At 41.7% G+C, this 26,163-nt stretch overlaps 1 protein-coding gene across 1 annotated transcript in view; it reads left to right on the top strand.

The window, feature by feature from the left end:
- Nucleotides 1–26,163, top strand: part of LOC147693060 (uncharacterized) — a 294,395-nt gene that overhangs the window by 154,177 nt on the left and 114,055 nt on the right. The window contains exons 38-43 of the mRNA XM_086939574.1: nucleotides 11,760–11,795; nucleotides 14,179–14,214; nucleotides 15,532–15,576; nucleotides 16,917–16,949; nucleotides 19,636–19,698; nucleotides 20,940–20,975. Of these exons, the coding sequence (XP_086795700.1) occupies nucleotides 11,760–11,795; nucleotides 14,179–14,214; nucleotides 15,532–15,576; nucleotides 16,917–16,949; nucleotides 19,636–19,698; nucleotides 20,940–20,975 (249 nt within the window). The remainder of the gene's footprint in view (nucleotides 1–11,759; nucleotides 11,796–14,178; nucleotides 14,215–15,531; nucleotides 15,577–16,916; nucleotides 16,950–19,635; nucleotides 19,699–20,939; nucleotides 20,976–26,163) is intronic.

The following is a 26,163-nucleotide window of genomic DNA, read 5'->3' as shown; positions in this document are numbered from 1 at the left end:
GCCTCAACATGCCTCACTGGACAACAGGGACTACCTGGAGCGTGCTGCAACACAATGCTATTCCCCTGGGCCTCCTGGTCTGTCTTTGACCTGGCTATCGTGATCAGCAGGGAATCCTCCCTCACTTGCGTGTGGTCCCTGTGCAGACCCCCTTCGGTATCCCTTTTGTTGGCAGCCACTAGTTCCCTTACCCGCAGGGCCCCATAGAACGCCAATGCAAATGCTGCCGGGAATAGGACGACCTCACTAGGTGAGGAGCATGTCTCCTCCAGTTTAGCCAACAAGGAGGTCAATCTGTCAAATCCTATCGGGTGCCTGGTATCCTTTTTGCGACCCTCTAGGCGCCGCCAGTCGCGCAGCGCCTTTCTGACTATAAAGGAGTCTGTCGGATCCCTGATCCCTTGGAGCTGAGCCATAAACAATATGGCGGCCTTATACCGACTGGCGGTTGCCACCGACCGGCCCTCCTCATGAAGTGCCACTAAACATTGGGTAAAGGACCCCTCCTGACCCCATCTATGCTCCCATGCAGGGCCCAAAAAGGCACAGTGTGAGCGGAATGCCCCTTCATAAGCTTTCCTTGTCCTGGGCACTAAACTGGCTGCCACGAGTTTTTGTAGTCCGGGGCGCCGATTTGCCATAATGCTTCGGGAAATGGCACTGCCACTAGCTCCGCTGAGGGTAAACAATCCCTGAAAGCCTGCATTTTGAAACGAGAGAGCGCACCAGCTGCATTATTCAGCACTCCCGGCACATGTTTTGCCCTGAATTGTACATTTAGTCTCAAGCATTTCAACACAATTTCTTTCAACAATCGCAATATCCACTTGCAGCGTGCTGCCTGCTGGTTAATGCACTCAACCACAGTCATGTTATCAGACCAAAATACCACTGAGCGGTTTCGGAACTCTTCTGGCCAGGCCGACAGCGCTACCCAGATGGGGAATAGCTCTAGAAAACCAATGTTGCTCGTCAAACCACTTATTTCCCACCATGCTGGCCATTTCTGGGCCGACCAACGGTTACCAAGGATCGCGCCAAACCCCACTCTGCCTGCAGAGTCGGTCCATAAACCTAATTCTGCCGACGAGGCCGGGGCTTTGCTCCGGACTACTCGGCCGTTGAAATCCGCCAAGAATGCCAGCCAAATGAGCATGTCCTGGCGAACCTCTGCCGACAGTCTTGTGCGATGGTGCCCTTCTTTGAGCCAACCATGGCCTGGGCAATGGATCGTGAGAAAGGGCGAGCCATCGGCATAACCCTCAATGCAAAGTTAAGCTGACCCACTGTTTGCTGTAGTTGGTGCAGTGTCACTTTGTCGTTCCGGAGACATTGCAACAAGGAGGCCCTGAATTTGGCGATCTTCTCCGTCGGCAAGCGGAAGCAACCCTCCACGGAGTCTAGCTCGATACCCAGAAACTCCAGGGAGGTAGTTGGACCCACCGTCTTACCTGGCGCCAACGGTACCCCGAAACCCCGCATGAGCACGCAGAAATCCTGCAATGCCCGTGCACAGTCCCAAGAGCCCGCTGGGCCTAGAAACAGGAAATCATCGAGATAACGCATCACATGTTGGTGCCCTGAGGCCTTCAGGAATACCCACTCCAAAAATGAGCTAAACATTTCAAAATAGGCACATGAAATTGAACAACCCATCGGCATGCACATATCCATGTAGTACTAACAACCTAAATGCGGATTCAATATCCGATTTTGCTAACAATGCACCGGGGCCTAGGCGATTCAACATTACCACTGCTTCATCGAATGATGCATACCTCACACTGCAAATGTCTGCATCGATCGCCTCATTAACGGAAGCCCCCCTTGGTGCAGATAAATTATGAATGAGCCTGAATTCTCCCGGCTCCTTCTTGGGAACACACAACATTGGCCGTTGGTGGTTCACCGAACGGTCCTGCAACCCGCCCCAAGCGAACCTCTTTTGCGATTTTTGTGGTGGCCACTGCCGGGTTGTGCTTAACAGACAGTTGGTTTTTGCATGAGGGGGCCCCCCGAAAATTACCCGCTGGGATCCTGAAGCCATACGAGAAGCCATCTCGCAGGATCCCAGCGGACACATGATCAGGGTATTTGTTCAGCCAGGGAGTCAAAGCCAGAATATCCACGGGCGATTGTTTGGACCTCCGAGGCACCGTGTCAATCCTGCTTGTTACCCCCTTTTCCTCCAGTATTATTGCCTCTGGATCGGCAGCTCGTTTCGGGGTGGGAGGTGTTACCACAACCTGCGCAGGCATGCCTGAACCTGCATGTTCCCTGCGGCCTGCTACACGTTCCTTTGTTAAAACACCAACATACTCCTCGCTTATTCCCATTCCCGCCCGATCTAGACGGAGTATCTCCCCCGTAGGTTGGTTGAAAGGGCTGTGGATGTTTCTGCTGAAAGGCCCTGGAGCCGTTTGCACTCGACCCCGATCCACCCGCCGCGCCTGGCAGGAACTGCGCATGCCAAGATACAGTATCCAAACAATCCCAAGTCAGTGTTTCATTAAACTCTTTTGCTTTTCTAAATGCCACATCATACCCTTTCCATTCTTTTCCTCCATACTTCTCATGGAAGCCTGTGATCCTGATCTGGTAGCAAGCAAGGTCTCCCAACAGTTCTGGTGTTTGCTCACCCACAATCGCTACAAAAACAGAGAAAGCCCTGATCCAGTTCATCATGGACTCTTCCACCCTGAATTCAGCCATCTTTGCCCTCCATACACTGGGGTGCCATAAATCCTTCTGAGTTTTGGCATATTCTAACTCACGATTGTCTGTCAACAATGAAAACATGTTGATATATTTGTTTGCCCACACCATCTCTTTTGTTGCCATAGGAACATGTTGCGCCAAGCATTCCCGCCTTGAGGGTACAGCGCCCTCCCCCATTATTGGGAGCGATCTCTTACCGGCTTCTGATGTATCTCCGGTCGTGTCCGTCGACTTATTCCGATTTTCGACCGCGGCCGGGTTCGCCACCTGCGGAAAAATAGAAGGCACGTTCGCTGCCCCAGCGCCCCTTGTCTGCCTGAGCTGCTCGATAATCTGCCTAGCTTCTTCGGCTGGATCTTCCACAGCCGCGGATCCCCCCGCTCCCTTCTTCAACCAAGGTAACAGAGCCGCCAACTGAATCGCTAGTTCGGGAGGCATTTGGTCGTTATCCAGCGGTGTGATAACCACAGGGATTGGCAATCCCCCATCCGGTGTGGGTACCGGGCTGGACGCTGGTGTTACTGGGACCAGCGGGACTTCCATCGGGACTGGGGCCTCGCTAGGACCCGCTTTCCCCTTCTTCTTTTTCCCCTTTTCCCCCCCTGGGGTAATGTTTGGCAAAGTAGGCCCCACGATCCTCTTAGGTCGCCCTGAGGGCCCTGCTTGGGCCTCCACTTGTTTCCGGAGGGCCGCTAAGCCGCGACCCAGCTGGTCTACTTTACCGAACTTCCTGTCCATCGCCGACACTTGGTTCACCAGCGTGCGCAGCATTCGTTCCATCTCGGAGCTCTTTCCACTCTTCTTACCAGGCATATCTGCGTTCTGTTTTATCTCTGCCTGTTCTCCAGTAGTGACTCGGACTCCAGCTACGCCTTGACGACTGAAACAGAAAAACAACGATTACACGTTCAAAAACTGCTGCTTGTTCCCTTGAGGGCTCACGAGCAACGAGTGGTGCAGCCTTCAGAGCGCAGGAACAAGAGGACGCTTGCCTGGATTCCCGCTCCTTTTATCTTGCAGCGGGAAGGCGGGGCAGCGTCCCCATCCCGCCCAGAGGTGCACGGACTTCCGGGCGGGTGTTAGGACCACCCTTTTTAGGCAGTGGGGGCGTGCTCCAACCATGCCGCTATGGGCATACCGGCCGGGATACGCCCCCCACCCGCAAAGGTTTCCCGGGGGATCGGGGCACCCAGCCATACGTTCGGGGTGACCGAGTGGTCTCCCCTTTCCAGAAGTCATTTAAAGGATGCCACTTCCAGGGTAAGTTTCAGAAATCCTAAATGAGCATCAAAGTGCGACCGGCAGTAAATCAGCAGCGGCCAGATGTTTCGAAAGAAGCATTCCAACCCCTGTCTTCCACTACATGGATGTTCTTTTCAAACATTCCATCATACAACAGTAAGAACCCAACACATCTTCCCCCTGGATCAATCATTAACGAATAGACAGTACACACAGACAGAGACAAATACAGCAATTACATTGAATAGTCCTGAGACTTTACTGGAAAATAACATCTCTCAGACGACCTTCTTCAAGCCATTGCAGCATAATTCGAACATTCATGTTTACCCTTGTCTTCAGCAGGGTAAATAAACCCTATGGGCCTCATTTATGAGGCTGTGCGTCACTTTTACGCCGCCGGTGCGTCACTTTTTGTGACGCACCAGTGGCTTAAAAAATACGCCTTGTTGCGACATATTTACAAAGTGACGCATCTAGGTAGATGCGTCACTTTGTAAACCCCTGCGCCACATTATACCTGCGCCAGGTATAATGTATGCAAGGGGGGCGTTTTGACGCAAGGAAGGGTCGTAGAAGTGACGCAGTGAAATCTATAGGATTTCACTGCGTCACTTTTAGGACGCCGTTGCGTCAAAATCTTGCGCCTGCCTCACAGTAGGCGTAAGACTGACGCAGGCCCTAACAACATGGGACTTCCCCATGTGAAAGGACTCATTGCTGGAGTTGCGTCACTTTTGTGAAACACTCCAGCAATGCGTCACTTTTGCGCCTACAGATACGTCAGAAATACTGACATATCTGTAACTCCTTGCGCCATGATGCGTCATACTGTAAATATGACGCATCATTGGTGTCCGAAGGAGGGTGCAGTGAAAAGTGACGCATCGCTGTTTTCACGCAGCGATGCGTCACTTTTCATAAATGAGGCCCTATGTTTCTGTATTGACAATTTCTCCAAGTGTCAACATTTCCCAATCTCTATCCTCAGCATATTCTTCAACGCTTTAATCAAGTTTGCGTTATTTAAAACTCCAAAACAAGTTTAACTATCTTTTTACTTCCCCATGCCCTTTTGTCAGCAGATGCATCCCCTGCATAAAGGTGCTCAGGCTTCAAAATAAATGTCATTATGAGATAAATAAGAGAAAACTACAACACTCATCTAAAAATATATAGTTTACACATCAATCACTCTGTATGCCTTATGAATGACTACATTCAGAGAAGTTTTTTAAAAAACATATTCTAAAATAAACATGTTAAAGCAGATAGAACAAAGAACGATGAAGCTCATATTTTGCACAACTATCATGAAATCCACAATATTTGCAAATCTGTAACATTTTAAATAAATAATATGAACAAATGGAAATGTATGTTTTTTTGGGGCACATTTATTTCAGGAACTTTCAGTAGCAGAGATAAAAAAAACATTTCCATGTACAAAGGCAGCCTTTTACAGAGGAAATCGAATAATTCTAAAGCTGTCTCTCCAAAAGCATGTCTCCAAAAGAGTGACATTCTGTAAACTAGGTGAACATTCTAGTTCTTTTTAGAACGCTGTGCTCATCACGTGTAGCTGTTTTGGGGAAGAGGGCATGTTGATATGTGGGTTGATGCTATAACGAGGCTTGTCTCAGATCCCATCTATGAATCTCAGGGGGACTAATCAATCAGATAATAGCCAATCAAAAACAGCATATGTTATTGTACAGCTTTCTGATGTACAATAAAAAATGGTCCCTCTACTTCTTGAATGGAGAACGGAAAACCAAAGAGCAAGTAATGGAGTTATTTAAGAAGCCTATATGGCTTTTTTATGTCACACACGGCCTGATTCACTGAATCGGGCCGTTCGCGACTAGAAAAAAAGATTTTTCTATCTGTAAAGGCCCATTTTGTGATTCGGTAACCTATTACTAAATAGTAAACTAGGTTAGCGATTCGGTATTAGGAAGGGACATGTTAAGACCGTCCCTTCCTAATGGCGACTTGCAGTGGTATGTAAGAATGTTTCGCAACCAAAATGCAGTCCCAAAACATTTGCATTTTACCACCAAATTTAAGTTGGTGGCAAACCATGCGCAAATGGGCCACTGCCTACTCTTAAAAAATAAAAAATAAAACTTTTCATTTATGTTTTTGTAATGCATCCCTTTTTCTTTTAAGGAAAATGGGCTGTGTTTCAAATAAAAAATGCTTTATTTAAACGCTAACAAAAACATGGTGTTCTGATGTCCCCAGCAGGCCACCTTCCCAGTGTTTTTAGCGTTTCCCAGTGGTTCCCAAATTGCAACCTCTCTCATGAATAATAATGGGGTTAGGTCAATTGCGACCCCATTAGGAATCGATAAAGGTGTCAAGGACATATTAGTTCATAGGTGTTTGCAATTTCCTAATAGCGAATCTCAAATATTTGCTATTAGGATATCACAAAATGAAACCTACGTACATGTGCCTATAGGCAATTGAAGAACAGGAGCTTGCCAGTAAGTTATGTCCCCGAGAGACTTTGTTATCCTGCAGAGATTTCTGTTTACGTTAAATAACAAAAAGTAATAAAATACATTAGAGTTTGAGCTTGATCACAGGAAATACAATAACACAAAAGAAAACTAAACCAAACAGCTTCCAAAGAAGTGGTTTAAGTTTAACCTTGAAAGACAACTCCATCACCCTAACCATAAACAGCACATTTACAGCCGCGGCCGGTAGTGGGTGTACCTGCCGGGCGGTGACGTGGGGAGGGGCAGGGTGGGGGGTAGTAATGTATGGATTTTGGAGCTTTACAGGTAAAGTAAACATATAAATAAATAAAACGAATTTCGTTGTGTGCACTGCATCCCCAAATGCGATGCAGTGCGCGCAACAAAATTCGTTTTATTTATTTATATGTTTACTTACCTGTAAAGCTCCATAATCCATACATTACTACCCCCTACCCTTCCATTCCCCCTCCCCACGTCACCGCCTGGCAGGTACTCCCACTACCGGCCGCGGCTGCACATTTACTCAAACGATAATCTGAATTTCCACACTAACACCTAAGGTTAGTAGTGCGCTATAGAAGTTGTGATAACATAGCATAACATTTACTTTTAAAAATATAATAATGCACACACTAAACATAAACATAACCCTTTAATTTACTGCTTTCACCCAAGTACCTTCACATTAAAGCATAACTTTATTTTCTAAAATATCATACAAATAACCTCCACATTAAGAATCCTCATTAATTTTTGTATCTTAGCATCTTCATTTGTAGTAAAGCATGACCTCCCAGAAGCCTTATGCTATTAAGCATATACATTTTATCTAAATTTATAAAAATGATTAAAATGTCTACAATATTAAGCTAACACTCATTTAGAATGGATTTTACAGAATTTTAACTGTTAGCCAAACAGTCATGCACCCCCTTTTCAATGAGAGAGGTGTCTCATTTTATTTCCAGTAATTATTGATAAGCAAATAGGACATGCTTATACTGCATATTTACAATGTTCAAAAATTGTGTGTTCTCTTGGTACTTTCGTCCACATTCCCAAATTCCAATGAATCCATAACCCAGAGTGTGAAAAGTGATTTTACATCTTCTCATGTTCTGCTGTTAGTAAACACTACAATAAAATTACATCCCCCTATATTACCAATAGAGGTATTAGGCAGTCTTCTTCAAACTTTCATATATGCATAAAACTATAGACCATTTGTTTTAAAGTAAATTTTTTGGAATGCTCACAGGGTTCATCGAGCATAATACTGGCTGCCTTTTCAAAATGAAAGACTTGGTTTTTACTAACTTTCTGGTCTGTGATTTCATTATGCAAAAGTTACTGAAAAAAATATCAGGTGATGTTTGCCAGGGATATCAAAACCTAATATTTGAGCATAATCTTTGTATAATGCACCAATCATTCACAGGAATAATCTTACAATAGCTATCAAAGGTAACGCCTTTTTACTAACTGTAAATATCACCTTTTATTTAGTTCACCTGACCCCACACTACTGGTACAATTTACTTAATGTTACCATGTTTGCCATTATCTCCGCAGAGATACCTGGGCTGGAATTACAGTACCAGCCAGTAGCTTCCTATGAGATAACAGGGATTACATGTTCCCTCCAAAATGGGAACTGACATGAGGACCTGGTTATACTGTGTGCAGTGCTGCCTATGTTTCCCTCTTCCAGGAGAAATAATGGGTCCAGATCTCCACAAATACAACTTGCCTATTACAATCACAAAAACTATCACATTTAATGTAACCCAAGCACAGCTAGTAGCCCTTTGCACTCACTGCATACATCACAATTAATCTAACCTAATCACAGCTAGCCTCTAACACTCACTGTAAATATCAAATATAATCTAACCGTAAAACTAGCCTCTAACATTGTCTGTATACATCACATTTAATCTACCCTAAACATAGCTAGTCCCTGGCACTGATTGTAAACAGCACATTCAATCTAAACGGAACACTTCCAGTTTCTAACACCTACGGTAAACATTAGATGCACTACAAATAAAAATGACCACCCCCTTCCACATTAAACATCACACCTCACTTCCTGCAATCTCTGTGGGAAATAAAAATGCATATAATCTAATCCTAACAAAATAATTACATAACTGGTTGTAAACATCACATGTAATCAATTTCAACACAACTAACTCTTAGTACACTGTATTTATCACATGCAAGCCACCCCAATCCCAATTAGCCCCTGTTAACAGCATAAGTAATCTAACACAAACACAACCAGACTTTAAAATGTTTTTTAAACTACATGTCATCAAATCTAAACACAAATAGTACCTAACACTCACTGTAGGCGTCGTGTAATCTAACTCAAGCATTACCAGTTCCGATTTAATCTAACCCAAAGACATCCAGCCCGAATACTCACAGTATGAATCACATGCAATCAAACCGCAGCACAACCAGCACGAAACACTCACTGTAAGCATCACACGTGACCAAACCCTAACACATTTGTCACCTAAAATGTACTGAAAGCATCATCTAAAATTAAGCCTCAGCACAAGTGTATGTGTGTGTGTGTGTGTATATATATATATATATTCCACCAATCCCGCTTCCAAGAAATACGGGCTGACACATGCACCGGTGCTTTCCAGATAAGCTTTATTTTCACTCTCTGGTCACATCCTGCATTGATAAAATCTCGCCATCGCTGTAACAGCTCGCAGACACGCTTCGGCGTCTTTGCCTTCCTCAATGCCCGCTATGTGTGACAGGGAACGCTGTTGGGGTCTAAAAAAGTCTCATACTCACTCCCATAGGAGGATGCTTGCGGCCATAGAAAGAGGACTGCAGGTTCAAGTTCGTACTCTCACTGCTAGTTGTTTATGTTGTCCCCTCCAACTCGCAACATTCCAAACTCCCCAAAAATCAACAGGATGCAGTCCAAGTGATGCCGTGGGTGGGGAAAACACAGTCCAAATCTGTGGTCATAGTTCAGTGACTATGCTCCAAGAATATGATAATGCCCTGACATCATCAACTGACAGGTCGCGTTCATCCCGCTGCTGCAATTCTGATTTGGCTCACTAGGAAAAGTACTTTTCGGCAGACAGGATATATATATATATATATATATATACATATATACATATATATATATATATATATATATATATATATATATATATATATATATATATATATATATATATATATTCACTGAAAAAACCATAGGTTTCAGGTCATATATAGTTAGGTATTACCATTTAAAAAAACGTGCAAATTCAATGAAAAAACATAGGTTTCAGGCCTTATATAGTTATGAATTAGCATTTAAAAACCATTGAAATTGCTCCTATATAGTTAGTTGTACTAACTATATTTCGCGCACCCGCAATCCACTGCTGATGATGTCACATATTACATCATTCATGACATGGTCAGTGACATCACTGATGACATCTCAAATGGCATCACTTATGACATCACTGATGACATCTCATTTGAGATCACTGATCACATCACTGATGATATCATTCATGTGATAATACGATGCACCTCTTCACACTCTAATATAACCTTTGATACACCCAGTGTTAAATACAGACTACTATTCTTGAAACTTTTGCGAAAAATAAGGAATCGAAATTAAGGAATCGCAAAATGCAATGCATCAAGAAATCGCTAAAAAAATGCGATTTCTTAATATTCCTTAATTACGACTCGCAAATTGCGAGTCACAATTAAGGAATACCTTCCCATTCATTCCTATGGGCCTAGAGGCCCATAGGAATGAATGGGAAGACATTCTCAGTTTGCGATTAGCAATTAGCGAATTGCAAATTGAGAATGTGATTTCAAGGGTGCAGGGGTGTCCAAAGGACACCCTGTTGCACCCCTGAAATCAATCTGTGCACATATGTTGTGCACACACATGCCCTAAGGGCATGTGTGTGCACAACATGAAACTTTTAAAAATGCACAAAAGTGCATTTTTCAAAGTTTTCGCAAGTTACCATGAGGTTCAACCTCATGGTAATTTGTTCCCCTTAATTGCGAAATCGTAATTATTTTAAGTTTCATGCATTGCATTTAAGGAATCGTAAAATGAGATTCCTTAAATGCAATCGCAATTTGAGAATTCACAAATATTTGCGAATTCTCAAATTGCGAGGGCCTTCACCCTTCATGCATTCCAAAAGCAGATTTTGTGACCGCAAACGGACGATTTTTGCGATTCGCACCGCTTGCGATCGCAAAATCCTTTAATGCATGTGCCCCTAAGTCTTTTAGCGAAACAAATGCAAGATGTGTGGCTCATTTCATAGCAGTATTATTTTCCTCAATTTCTTTTTAATCTGCAAATTGTGTGGTAGATGTGGTTCACGCGGCAGCCACAGAATCTCATACATTCACAGGCCCCCACCATTGTCATTTGATTAAATACCATTTAAATACCATTTATTCATGACTGCTGAACAAACCCTAAACATTCTAATTCCATTCTGTTCTCAATGATTGCAGCATTTCAAGCTACCCATCCCAAAATAAAGATATAATTTGAAGAAAATACAAAGCAGGTAGCAAGTGCGCCATATTGTTCTTTTGGTGACATTTATGAATCACTCAGCCTTCAGTTTCATGGTTTATGTTCACACACACACACACACACACACACACACACACACACACACACACACACACACACACACACCCACACCCACACCCACACCCACACACACACACACACACACTCACTCTCTCTCTCTCTCTCTCTCTCTTTTCTTTCTCATTTTCTTTCTCTATAAATATGTACACCCTGGAGTTACCTTCTTTGTAACTGCATTGTTCCCCCAGTCGCTGCCTAAGGATTGACTTGTCACCATGTTTGCTAAGAGGAAGCAGTTTCTAATCTCTTTTTGCAAGTTATTAGCTTTTGCCAGATTGTGTAGGCCTTTATTTATGGCTACTGCAAATTGTTGTTACTGACGTAGTTTAATCTCAAGATTTCAATGAAGATTGTTTGCAAAAAGCCTATGCCATTTTGGTCTGATGGAAGGTGATACTACTTTCTGTACTGCCATCAAATGTCAATGATGTCACTTGTTTTACCCTAATAATTTGTTGAAACGCCAATGCCATGTTAATGTTTTCTTTGCCAAGAACACTATTAGACTTTCTTGAATTGCCTTTCATCCTTGTGTGCAAGGAAGCCTTTCTATTCTGTTCAAATGAGCAATGCTGGCGCTATTGTTTCTTTGATGCCTTGCATTTTTCTGTCTGTTGCTTTCGATATAGGGCGAGCAAGGGTTTAAAGGGCCACCCGGCCCGGCTGTAAGTAACCCAATAAGAAGGATTCACTCCTGGGTCCTCTATAGGTGGCTCTCCGGCTTCCATACACAGTGGCTTTCCTGTGTTCTCCTTGCCTGGTCAAACTGTCTGTCTCTCTCTCTCTGTCTCTATAGTGGTCTTGCGCAACTTTGCCTTGTGCTCGAGCAACGAACGAGCAGGCGTGTGCCAGACTGGGCAATCTCTTGGCGCCTTTTCTCCCCTCTAACATTGTGGCATGACTTAAATATTTTCAGGGTTTGCCCGGCTTTCCTGGAGTTCTTGGACGACCGGTAGGTTGTGTATCCCTTCTCATTCTGCCTCTCCCTTCACTTACTCTTTGCATGCAGTGGTTCTGGGGTGCCATTTAACATTGTTTTGAAATTGCTGTTGATTTTTTGAATAATTATTTTGCATGAGCCAATGATGGTGTGATTTGGGTGAGAGGATGATTGTAGGGCATGCCACACAGATCTGAAGTGCAGATGCCGACTTGCTCAGAGCGAAATTGAGAGGTGCCTTGCTAGCCTAAAGCCTAGAAAAGGGTTGCATGGGTGGCTGAAGCAGGGTCCTGCACATGCCAGGCTGTGCCCCACCCCAACTTGCCATTTAGAGACACACATTTCCTGATTTGCCCATGAGCCAGGCCTCCTCTATTGGAAATCCATCATGGTCAGAAAGACAAACCCAGCACGGTCAGTAGTAATTTATTTTTTCTCTGGAGGTTGGGTTGGTTCCTCTATGTCATATTGACATTCTTGTTCAATTACCAGTGGTTAGGTGGCAATTTTACTGAAAGTCCTATTCCTAGTGACTTTAATTGAATCAATACTTGAATTAATCCAGAGGTAATTACATCTATTCCTCAAGCTCTCTCTTGCAGTATCTTGGTGCACTGCATTGTGGGGAAGGCCGCAATGACAATTTGCAGATCTATAACTTTTAACCTGTGTAGTGATAGATTTGATATCATAGGGGCTGATTCACAGAACTAACTTAGGGCAAAATCCTAAACTTACTACTTATGGTATTCACAGAAGTTAGGATTTTGTCTTAAATTTGACTTAAGACGTAATCCTAACTTCTGTGAATACCAAAAGTAGTAAGTTAAGGATTTTGTCTTAAATTAGTTCTGTGAATCGGGCCCCCAGTGCACGAGTCATAATGTTAACCCAACACCAATAAACCACCTTTAATTCATACTAACCCTGAAGGCCTTCGTAGGGATTCCATTAAACTCTCTATAACATATATAAGAATCGATACCCAAGACGTATGTGCATTGTAATCATTCCATAAGATTGAGGCCTAATTTATTTGTCCGAAGGCATCACTGACAGATGTGCTGGGTTTAAAGTGGCCTACGGATCATCCAAGCTGTTCTAGGAGTCGGACTCCAATGGAACGAGCGACAGCACCGTTGTTATGAATCATTCGCTCGTTGGGCCGCACACTGGGGACTCTTTGGTGAAGCAGGACCTGCATGTAATGGAAGGGAGGTTCTATGATGTGGAGTTAATGACCCGGTGTTTCAATAGCTCTCCTGGGATGCGCATCTTTTTGGCGCATTCCCAGGTCTACCACTTCTTGTAAATATGAGAATGCTTCAAAATCCAGCGATGTTGCAAAGGGAACCCATGCAGTGCCTATGGAAACGCCTCCCTGGGGAAGAGTGATGCAACGCAGTGATTTGCATTGCAGGACATTACTCAAGATTTCTGAAGCAACGCATAAATCTCATTTAACATTTTACATTTGGGCATCGCGAGGTGGAAGAGTGACGTCAAGGGGCTCATAAATATGCCCCGTAGTGTCATAAGCCAGTGTAAAACCAGAACCATCACTGTGCTATAAGACAATGTGCTGTCAGAACTTTCTCTCAGCATAACATAGTGTTGACACAGAACCATGAGTGGGTCATAACATAGTCTGCAAATTAAACCATCAATGTCTCATAGGAATAGTGTGCTGTCACAACCATAACTGAATCATAACAGAGACTTCAACTGTGACGAGCCAGGCTGATGCACCACTGCTTCTTGCATGATGCTTTGATGATGGCGTAGGCCCATGCTGCTATCTCCCATAAACATTGACTTTGAGTTACGGACACATGAACTGATTATATCAATAATTTGGGAAGTGCTGAGATTATCCCACAGTTACTACTCACTCCTCACTCTTCCTTTAACACATGTATATGCATTGTCAACTCATGTTGAAGCAGGAGTGTCAACAGCAGTGTGCTTTAAGATGTCCACTGTGGACCACACTCAGTTCATCTTCAAACTCTCCTCAAGCTGCTTCCCAACTTTGCTAAGAGTAGGTGCAGGAGCTTGATGATGCAAAGGCTGAGCTTTAACTTCTTTCTTGCTTGTTTTAAATCCAGGGCACTACCGGGGAACCAGGTGCACCAGGCCCACCTGTAAGTATTGGTCATGTTTATGTTGATACAGCTTACCCCGATGCGGAGAATGGGGCATTACTATCACACTCTCTAATGAAGATGGAGGGTGGCGTGAGCAGTATATTCAAAGTTAGGACAGAGACTGTTAAAAGCGGAGTGGCAAAGGCTCAGGTAACCCAATGAGCTGATGTTCATGGGAAGGAGAAGGAAAAGCAAATAAAAAGGATAGGAGCTAACTGGGAAGTAGAAAGTGGTGGCTGCTGCAATATATGGAGCAGAGTTATGGGGGTACGGTCATTTAAATGAGCTACAAGTGGTGGAAAATAACTTTTTGAGGTCATTGTTGAAGCTGGGCCCAGGTACTACACGTCTAGCTCTATAGCGGGAGTTAGCGGTCATCGTTATCTTCGATCTAGCTGCATTAAGACCGGTCTTGTACTGGATACAATTACGTAGAAACAAGGTGCAGTCATTTACTTAAAATCTGTATTTGAGATGGTAAATTGTGCAAGTGTGGGTGGAATATGTCAGGGCTGTGTGGACACTAATTGAGTATGGGAGTGGACTGTAGATTAGATCCAATGTATTCTAGGTTTAATTTTTATAATTATCAGATTTAATTGATGTAAAATGAATTATTATGCTCTTTGACTAGTGTTTAACATGACTTTTATGTTGGAACTCTATGGCTAATATATATATATAGATATATATCAGCAAGGTAGCGCATATCGATATATAGATATATATATATATACACACACACATGTATATATAGAGAAGTATGGAAGAAATGAGGCAGGTATGAAAAGTAGGACCGTAGAAGTAAGGGGGAGAAGATAAGAGTGAGGTACCATGAGAAAGGAAGGATCAGAGTGAAAATGAATGGAAGAAAATGAGCAAAAATGAGGAAGGGGTGAAGTGAGAAAGGAAGGAGACCAAAAAGAATCTCAGGAAAGGAGGGCAAAAGGCAGGAAGGATTGACAGGGAGGGTGGCTAGAAGGCAGGCAGATAGAAGAGGCAGAGAAAGCGAAGGATGAAGGGCAGTGGCACATGGATGACTAAGAAGCAATGAAATGTGTGAGAGAAGGAATGGGCTAAGTAGGAAGAAGAAACAGAAAGAGAAGGTGGAAAGGAGAGGGAAAATAAGAAGAACATTTGGAATAAAGATAGAAAAGTGAAATTAAAAGCCCCATCTATCCATTTCTCCACATCCATCCTCTAACACACTCCAATTGTACTGTAATAGGTATATATGCAAACACTGGCTTGAACTATCATGTTTGATATATTATAAGAGTTTGTAAGATAACATTACTCTGTTCTCCTTTCCAGGGCCTTGCAGGACCCACAGGTGCGCAGGGACCTACAGGAATAAAGGTATTTAATTAACATTAGACTGCAGAGATCAGGCATTTGGGGTCAGACACACCTAGGCTTTTGTGATTGCAAACCCTGTGGTTCACAAATCATATGGTTTGAAACTGTAAAACATAGCTTTTTACAATGTACGCAAAGCTCCTTTATGTGTCAGACAAGTCATTCTGAATTGTAAAAGGGCCTTTGTGACCGGTTTCACATTACAATCAGAGGAGCAGTAAAGGGGCGCCCCCTCCAATTTATGATGCGGAAGAGCATGCATCAATAGTTAGAGTCCACAATTGCCATCACACACCATTGATCATATAGAAACCCCCAGGTGGGTGATGGGAACTGATCCACAGGTGAAGCTGTCCCATAAGGGAATACTATTGACAACTGTGGGAGAAGGAGCCAGTAGAACAGGGGGCCACTGCTCACAACCACCCTTCCCCCTGATGTTTTCCCAAAAGGGAAACATTGTTCTTAAAAGCAGTTCCAGTATCTTAAATGAACATAAAATGCTATTAAAAAAAATCACAAAAGGGTCACAGTGTGTGGCATGCCTAACTAGTATTCATTAAGCAGGTCCTTTTGCGACCTCCCCCACACTGCAAATGGAAAATATACAATGTAGCCTTACCGGCTGCACCACAAATTGGAAACCCATTCGCAAACCAGCCGATGTGCAAACAGCACATCCTGGTTTGTGAATGGATGTGTGAACTTCTAGCCCTTGATTCTACCTAAGCTAGAAATAGTGTTGTGCTCCCCAATGTAGTCAGAATTTTGCAGCATTTTGTGAGTGTGTACATTTTCCATTTATATACCCACCATCAGCCTAAAGGACATTGTTAAATGAGTGTAAAATATAAATGCAAAGTGCATTACAATCTTGTTTCTCTCTTCTCTGTTGATCAAGTTTGTGGGCACCAGCATATGTCAAATACATTCTGTTTGTTTTCCATCAATCTAATGTTTAATGTCACCAGTCTACTTTCTCCATGTGCTGGTCTCATCTTTGTTAAGGATTTAATAATGATCTTTGTTTCCTTAAAGCAACGCCAGGGACATAACTTCTACCAAGACACATTGACAAGTGGTACTCGTCAATACTAACACCAAATAGATATTGTGAGAATAATTTTGCTGTAGTTAGTTGAGCAGAACATGTATTACAGTAGGATGTCAGCACTAAAATCAAGAGAGCCTTGTTTTAAGATTATATGTCTCAGACATCTGTTCTGTGGCCAAGTTGGCAAGCAAAGTGATACACTTTACAAGGCTGTGGAACATCAAAGTAAAAACAATCTGTATTCAGTAATTGTTCAAAAGATAAACTCTGAATTTTCATTCTGCAGGGGAACCAAGGTGAACCTGGACCAAGTACAAGAGTAAGTAAACAGGGGTCTTAAAGCATTCCTCTTTCAGATGCTTATCTCTTCATATTGATTATTGCCTATTTGTTTTTGTGAGATGGATCATTTTAAAGCAATAGATTCAGAATTACCTCCCAATTTGATGCAGCTAAAAAAAACACAACATATGAACCTATAAGTAACCTCCAAGCAGTTCAGGATGTAGCACTCGAAAGTGCTGCATTCTGAATTGTACCTTTCTGATCCTACAGTGTAATTGTTAACAATTTTAGTAATGATGCTTGTTGATCAAATTGTATCAATTTCTGCTGCTGATTTCAATGTGATCATTTCATGGTCATACCTTCATCAAAAATTGGGGCTCAATTATAAGAATGAAGATTATATCTACCAATTTCCAATATGTGTGTTTAATAAATATGATAAAGGGTTCTTCTATAATAAAATAATTTACATAATAGGAGTCCTAGAAAATATATAAACATTCTCAAAGAGGTTGTTTCAAGTAAATAGTTTCATCAATTGAATCATGGTGTTTGATCATATTAGTCAAAATGACTAAGGATTAAACTGACCATTTGTAGAAGGGTTTCTTAATACATACAGAGATTTTCTGCTCAAAGTCTGAAAATGGGCAAAAGCAGAGATGTGTGGAAAGTTGTGGGACTAGAAACTAGATAGAAACCCCATAAAATTGGAGAAGAAGCTGAACATTGACTTTCCAAAAAATGTATATTTTACAAAACATTTTGCTAAAAGGAAAAACAACAACAAACAAGAACACTCAGTTTAAAGATTATTTCAGTGGGTGATGTTTTGCATCACAAATGTTTTTTTAACAGGAAATATACTTTGCTCCTGCAAAAACTGAAAAATTGTTATTAAACTAAATGTGTAATATAACGGATTAGCAAACTGCTATGTTTCACCTATTTATGCTGGTGGAATTATAATTTGCATACATATGTAATTGGCCCCTATTATATTTTATATAGCTGTTTTATATCTGAAATTGAAACAAGTCACAAGCTTTTCACCACAAATAGTCCATATATATTTGAGAGATATGACATTTGCAGACAAACCTTTTTTGAGCGATAGATTAGCAGTAGGTTTGCATAGACTTTCATGTCCTACAAACATAAGAGCATATCTAAAACCAATGTATAGTTTTTGGAAAATAAATTAGGTACTTTCTGGTTTATTGATGGTCAGTGATTAGAGCAAGCCATTAAGTACAATTTATCAGACCTTTCCTTTACTTTGACTTTATAGTGGGGTTAGTATTTGAAATATTTAGGGAAAGGACCGCAGAGATCTGGCGGATATCATGTTGCACCAATAAAAGCCTTTAATTCTTCCCACTGCTACAGATGTATTACATATACATTCCTACATGGTGTCTTGGTCTTCTCTCCAAATTACATATTATATATATGTTTAAAATATATGTGTTCTTTATCAGTGCAAATCATCAAGCTTTGGCCTGATGTGACATTGGAGGTATGCCTAATTGCAGAAAATATATTTTTCTGATATAAGGATGGCATGAAGCACAGTCACTCTTCATGCAAGGGCAGATTTTATTATGTAGATCTGTTTGCCACACATTGGCGTTTTGTCATTTCAGATAAGTTACAATAGCTTGTAATGAGGTATATTAGTTTTAATTTAACTTGTTTTCCCGAGAGAGATTGAAAAATAGCGTAGGGAATCTATTAAGGATAAAAGAACTATCTCAGTGTTGGTACTTTTTCGACAAAATGGAAACAACATTTCTAGTGTTGTTGTGCTGTCCTAACATTTTGCATATTTCTGTTATTTTCTAAAGACTGCCATTTTTGCGCACTACAAAAACTAAGCCTCTTAAAAAGTATATGACCAGAAAATCTATTTAATCTTGTTAGTGGGTTGCCTAAGTTTAAAAACACGTCTATGTATTGTATAAATATCTGCAGAATAGATGAAAAAACCTTAATACTTTGAAACATGTCCACATTTGAGTAGATTAAATGAGTGTAGTTTTATTTGGAATACAATGAACTTATACAGTTACAAAAAATTAAATATTTTTTACAGTGTATTCAAGGAGTTTTGAAATTCAAGTTATGTGAGTTAGGTCTGTTGTGGCTAAAATATAGTTATATAGGTAATTTAAAATCAATGATATACATTATCACTTTGTAGAACGTAGGAGACTCAAATGAGTAGATTTGCTGCACAAATGTGGGCATAACAAAGTCAGTTAAAATGTAACATGATTTCAAAAAGGCATTTTGAAAATCAGGTGTAATGCTACAAATATGGGCCAATGTGTTTTTTCTTGAGTGCCTAGTAAACTCCATTATGTTGGCTACCATCAGTCCCTAGGTTTAAAAGTAAATTGATTTGCCTAGTCCATAAAGAATTTCAGTGGTTGCCACCGTTATCTTAAGGGAAAGGTACAGACGTTTGTACCAACCAGATCACTGTGGTCTGAAAAGGCTTGACGAACGTGTACTAGGTTTCAAGTAAGCCTCAATTGACACTTGAAGATTCCGTGCACATGCAGCTTTCATCTGGAATGAGACAGCTGGTGCAGTCCAGCAAACAACAGAGCGGAAGTTTGAGCACACCTGCCTAAACGTTATTAAAAATTGATACTACAAATGGCAAATTGCATGTATTTCATTATAAGTTTGTTATCTCAATTTATTTCTAGGGTCCACCAGGTCCTCAAGGCAATGTTGGGCTCCCAGGTCCCACTGGGCCACCTGGTATTGTGGTAAGTATTTTGTGTGTGTGTGGGTGGGTGGGTGTGGATGTTGTTAATTAGAATTTTCATTATTTTTGGCGAATCCAAAAATCCAAGATAACTCTTAGGAATCCTTGATAGTCACAGTTTTAAAGTGAGCTTATTTTATACATGATGCACCTCTGCATGTGTACGGGCTTAGCAAATCAAATTATAACTTATATTTTTTTCATTAACAAAGGGAGAAACCACTTCTCCCATGCCCTCATCAAGTTTTGAGGGTAGCCCTATCCCACAGAGGTGTCCAGTGGAATACAGCAAGCAGAAGTATCTATCTGACAAAGAGTCATGCCTCTTTCTATACTTTAATCCACATATATGTAACTTGTTGATATATATCTTCAAAGTATGTAGATGGTGAGTTATGAATAGAAAATCTGCTCTTACAAATATACACTTAACTTCTCAGTTTTTGTGCTCAGTATTGTGACATACAACCGTGGTGGTACACCCACCACCATGCTGATGTTCCTGTTCTGCATGGTGGTCTTACATGCCCTCCAGACAACACCCAATGCTGGTGGCCACTATTCATTGCATTCCCTAGATGTATAATTTGCTGGCATTTTGCAACTAGGCATGGGCGAATCCAAGGAAACACGAGTGATGGAGATCTTTGCAATCCCCTGGAATTCCTTTCCAGAAGTGAGCATGCACCGCCCAATCAAAGCAGGAATTGTGTGATTCTCTTGCTAGCAACCCAAAAGCATGGTGGGACCTTGGCAGTAGAAGGCTATTACCACCATCCACTGAGGTCTTAATTGAGGCCAATGGGCTTTCTCCATCCCTATGATATGTAGGAATTATTGTGACAAATTTTTGATAAGTGATATTATACTACGTTATCCTCTTTTTGTAGGTAACAATTACATAACCTAATATGTGTATTTGTGAAGCACACCTTTGGGCATCTTGGCACTGAATGATCGATGTTTTTTATTACTCGACTAATTGGTAATCATTTTATTAACCTCGGAAGGATGAAATTCTGAATGGGTTCACCAGGATTTGAATCTGTGACCGTCAGGTCAAACACAGATCCCTGATGTGGATACATTAGTCCACTGAGCCAACAAACCCAGAGGTAGTTCCTGTTGCACTCTGTGTAATGTTTGATTTTTTGTTATATTAGGTCACTGTCAGCAGTAGTGTATTTCTTGGCATGCTTCGTAACACTATAATTTTTCATATTTATTCTTTGTCCACCCCAGGGACCACAGGGACCCCCAGGAGTACCAGGGCTAGCGGTAAGTTTGTTTTCTATACTAAGTAACCCCAGATGGTTTTATATATGTATCTCTCTCTCTATATATATATATATATATATATATATATATTCACAGAAAAAACCATAGGTTATAGTGGATATATAGTTAGGAATTTGCATTTACAAAACCTTGAAAATTCAATGAAAAACCATAGGTTATAGGCCATATATAGTTAGGAATTAGCATTTACAAAACCTTATTTTACTCGCATAAAACCATTGAAATTCCATATATAGTTAGCTAACTATAAGCGCTAACTATATATCGCGCACCCGCAATCCACTGCTGATGATGTCACATATTACATCATTCATGACATGGTCAGTGACATCACTGATGACATCACTGATCAAAACAACCAGTGATTGTATGTGTCTGTAAAGTTTAAATATGTTTCACATATTGAAGAATGAGTGGATGTATAAGTGTCTGGATGAAGAATTTAGTAGGTGCATGACTGACTGTATGAGTGAGTGATTAAATGTGTCTCACTGAGTACATGGGTTAGTGACTAAACTGTCTTAATTCGTGCATCAGTATGTTTGTTGTTGTGTAAGCTGCTGCATGTGTTGATCAGTAGCTATAAGAGTGGCCATATGGGTTATTGATTGGTTGCCCAAATATTTGAATGGGAGGCTGAGTGTGTGTGTGGGTGGCTGGGAGGTGCGTGACTCTGTGCATAGATGTGTAAGCAGTTGATTCACTAGGAGTATGAGTTCAAGAGTGCATGTGGAAACAGCTATATGGGCGGTTGACTGTGCATGGGTGTGTTGGTGAGTGAATGGATTTCTCATTGCTACATGTGCAAGTAAGTACGTATGTAAAACACAATACATGTGAGAGTTGAGATATATAAATAACTGAACATAAGAGCCAGTGAATGTGTGAGTGGCTGTATCGATCACTGTGAGCTTGTATCAGGGATTATATAAGAGAGTAAATATGTGTTATTATATGTTTGAATAAGTAAGATGTGTATAACTGTATAGTTGAGGAAATGGAGGTGTGATTGATTCTTTGCATGACTGACTAGGTGTGTGAGTAACTCCATGGATGAGTGACAGTCTGTGAGTGTCTGTTTATACTGAGTGTATGTAAGGTTATATTAGAGTCTGAAGAGGTTCATTGTATTATCACATGAGTGATGTGATCAGTGATGACAAATGAGATGTCATCAGTGATGTCATTTGAGTTGTCATAAGTGATGTCATCAGTGATGTCATTTGAGATGTCATCATTGATATCATTTGAGTTGTCATCAGTGATGTCATTTGAGATGTCATCAGTGATGTCATCAGTGATGTCACTGACCATGTCATGAATGATGTAATATGTGACATCATCAGCAGTGGATTGCGGGTGCGCGATATATAGTTAGCGCTTATAGTTAGCTAACTATATATGGAATTTCAATGGTTTTATGCGAGTAAAATAAGGTTTTGTAAATGCTAATTCCTAACTATATATGGCCTATAACCTATGGTTTTTTCATTGAATTTTCAAGGTTTTGTAAATGCAAATTCCTAACTATATATCCACTATAACCTATGGTTTTTTCTGTGAATTTCATTGGTTTTTTAATAGCAAATATGAAAAGCTTTAAAATGTCAAGTACGTGATAGATAAAAACATTTTCGTATTTATGCACGCTGATGTGCTTTGAACGCTGCCCCCCCCTCCCCTCTTTTGCCTTAGTAGTACTCTCTCTTTGCAGATACAGAAGGGTAGTTAACGCAGGCCTTTACCCCCGTTGTAATCCGTCGTACCTCCTTGTCTCTCCATTTGATTGATTGTTGTCCAAGCATTTACTGTTTTAGAATTGGTTCTCTTTGGATCATTCTCTATTTACAAACAAGCACAAAGTCGCAATACTCTGTTTAGTCTTTGCAGATAGTGAAAAATCGTGTAAAAAAATAAAAGTAATCGAGCAAAATCAGTAGGCCACTAATTGGATCTCTTTTTGACCTCGCTAAAATAGAAATATTAGGAACAACCCTTCTTGAGAAATACGAAAATAGTGAGATGAACTGAGCTCCACACCATGAGGGCTGCAAGACAGCTCGGCTCCATCACCCATCCCGCACAAAATAATGACAAACCCTATGCAAATATTAAAAATATAGACAACACACCAGCAAAGAAACAGGGTAAAACATTTTATTAAAAAACTATTTACATAACGTTGGTTTATAAGATGATGTCAGTAGTGGACCGATGTGTGAATAGATCGAAAACAGCACAAGGCTCCAAGATCCGGATAGCAAGCTCCTGGATGTTGGGTGCCATAGTTTAGAGTTCTGAATTTCAGCCTTTTTCAATGCCTGTGCTTTGTTGAATCAAAATGGCGGCTTGACACAAAGCTGACTCAAGCGTTGTTACTGATGCTATGCAGACCAAAACTGGTTTTCAGTTTGTACATTTTTCTAGATTTTTCAATCCAAGTTTGGTTGACTTTGTAGAACGATGGCTTCAGATTTTCAACATACGGTGTGGTGGCGCTGACTGGGAGGGGGCGCTTCGCTCCTGCCCCCTCCCCAAGTAAGATTTTCATACGTGAAAGTACGTTAATGGTTTTGGTCCCTGAGATGCTTCGATGTCACTACCATTCTCAAATAGCATAAGTTCTGGATGTTGGGTGCCATAGTTAAGAGTTCTGAGCAGCGCTTGTAACACTGTCTGAAGCTTATTTCCACCTACTTTAGCTTCACTATTCTCAAAGTAAGTGAGTGTCGTTTGTGGACCTGACTGCATTAGAAAACAATGTGATATGTTACCTTCCTAAACAGCTTGACGGAGGCCCCTGAGGGGCGCTGTGATGGCCATGGACTCGGAGAAGACGCTTGGCTCCGACACCCTCCCCAAGTCTTATAGCACTGGTGTAGCCTGAGATCGCCCCCGACATAGGCGGCCGGCTCCCGGGGTCCGGCGGTACTTTTTGCCTTTTGATGACTCTTCAATTCTGGACCTTGTCCCACAATCCGTTTGACCTGAAGACAAGCTGTAGTGAGGCGCCCCTTTATCGTTTTAGTTGCCATTCCGCCCGCTTTTGCTACACTGTGCCTCTTCCGCCATTCAGCTGTTTTCCGCCCGCTCTTGCGACTACAGCGTCTCGCTCACCATGTAGTTGAGATGCGCCCGCTCTTGCGGTGCAGCGATAGGCGGCTGCCACAGGACTCTCAAAATGGCGGCCGGCTCTTCGGTTTTGGGCCTGGTCCACTAAAATGGCCCTGGGACACCTTGGAACTCGGACGCTTGTCTGCTAGGGCTTGGGTCCCATTCTCGAAAAGCGTCCCCTCAGCCGTGAAGATTCTACAAAAGTCTTGGGGGCCTCCGACTCCCGCAGGCTTCTGGTGGGGAGCGGCTGCCATGATTGCTCGTGGAATGGCCACGACGGAGCTACGAGATGGTAGTGGTCTCATGCTGACGCCAGCTTTAGTCTGAAACATCCAGAAACACTGTAGACTACCAATTCGATCAGTTCCGGTAGCGCCCCAACATGACCCGGAAGAGAAGAACTTGCCCTCCCCTCTTTGACTGATGGTTCTTGTTGCCTGTCCCCTCTGTTGTCATTTAACAGAACTTTTTGGACTGCTGAAAGGGGTTGTGTTCTGAACGCTGGTTGGTGGAGACATTTAGACTATATTCTTGACCTACGTTGTCGCGTAATGCGTTTTATGACACGCCGCGTTAGCGCACCCGGAAGTGATCCGAGGCGCGGCGCGCAGCGCGTAACGTAAGCATAACAGGTCATGTGACTTGTTAATAAAACTTTTCATTGGTTCATTTTACTTTTGTTAATTTAATGATGAAAAGCTTGGTCATATGACCTAAAAATTACGCTTTTTATTATTTTCGAACAATATTTTTTTTTCAAACATATGTTATAATATTCCAGGCTAATGTACTTTCCCGGAAAATTTACAACTGTCTTGCAAGTAAAATATATTCCTTTTTCGAGAAAAAGGGCGTTTCTTCCTTCCATGACGGAGCCGTTGAGTAAAAGAGATTCGGCCTGCTGTCTTAGTCGCCGATACGCCTGATTATCAGATTCTTATCGATCACTTTATGTTGCAGACATGAAAAACACAACTGCCCTTGACCATTTATCTTTACTGCGTTCCTACATATTATACCTTTTATCCGTCATGTAATTGGACTGCTTTATTTCACTTGCCTTTTACTGATTCGAAAACAGTCACTAAAAGTAAAAACTTTACAAATGAAAATACTACTACCGTGTTTTGTTTTAAAAACCTTTATTGTGAAAATGTCAGTATACAAATACGGGCCTATAACCACGTGGGCCGGCCACGGAGCAAACTCAAATCGTATATGATGAGGAGACATTTACACTGTAGAAGAACGTAACGAGCGGGCCATTAGGTGACAAGAACAAAGGTGTCTAACAGTTGCGGAATCGGTGGACGTACATTTTGTAATTAAAATACGACAGGGCCACTTACAATAACATTTTCTAGATATACATTTGCGGGCAAAGAGTTACGAGTCCCATTTATACCGGCGCCATTTTGGGCGAGGCCGGGCAGGTCCAAGATATAGTCAAAATGTCTCCACCAACCATCGGCCAGACCAGAACCCCTTTCGGCCCTTTATGTTACAAGATGGTGTCTTCCATTCAGAAAATATTGGTGGCAGCATTTTGAAAGGAAACAGAAACAGCCGTTCTCCTAGTGAGTTTCACATTGTTACATTTAGGAAGAATGTTGAAGAGTAGTATGTGGAAAATCTGAAGCCATTTTTCTACAAACTCTCAATCAGACTTGGATGGAAAAAAAAACCTGAAGAATGTACAAACTGAAAACCAATTTTTGTCTGTATAGCACCAACAGTAACGCTTGAGTCAGCTTTGTGTCAAGCCGCCATTTTCATTCAATCAATAGCGTCCCCCTGCACACATTCAGGGACCTGGTCGTGTCTTCAGATGAAACGCATTGTAGGAAAAGAAGCAGAAAGGAAAAGGAAAAAAGTTCCGCCGGACCTAGTGAAGCTGCAGCAGGTGCAAATAAGCTTCAGACAGTCTTACAAGCACTGCTCAGAACTCTCAACTGAGGCACTCAACATCCAGGACTTGCCATTCGGATCTTGGCGCCTTGTATTTTTGTTTTGTTTTTGATGGAGGGGAAAGAACAAAAAACAGACATTGAAA

The sequence above is a fragment of the Lissotriton vulgaris genome, chromosome 9, assembly GCF_964263255.1.
Source record: "Lissotriton vulgaris chromosome 9, aLisVul1.2, whole genome shotgun sequence".
Lineage (NCBI taxonomy): Eukaryota > Metazoa > Chordata > Amphibia > Caudata > Salamandridae > Lissotriton > Lissotriton vulgaris.
The sequence above is the reverse complement of the archived record's forward strand: the minus strand, read 5'-3'. Positions and strand labels throughout refer to the sequence as shown.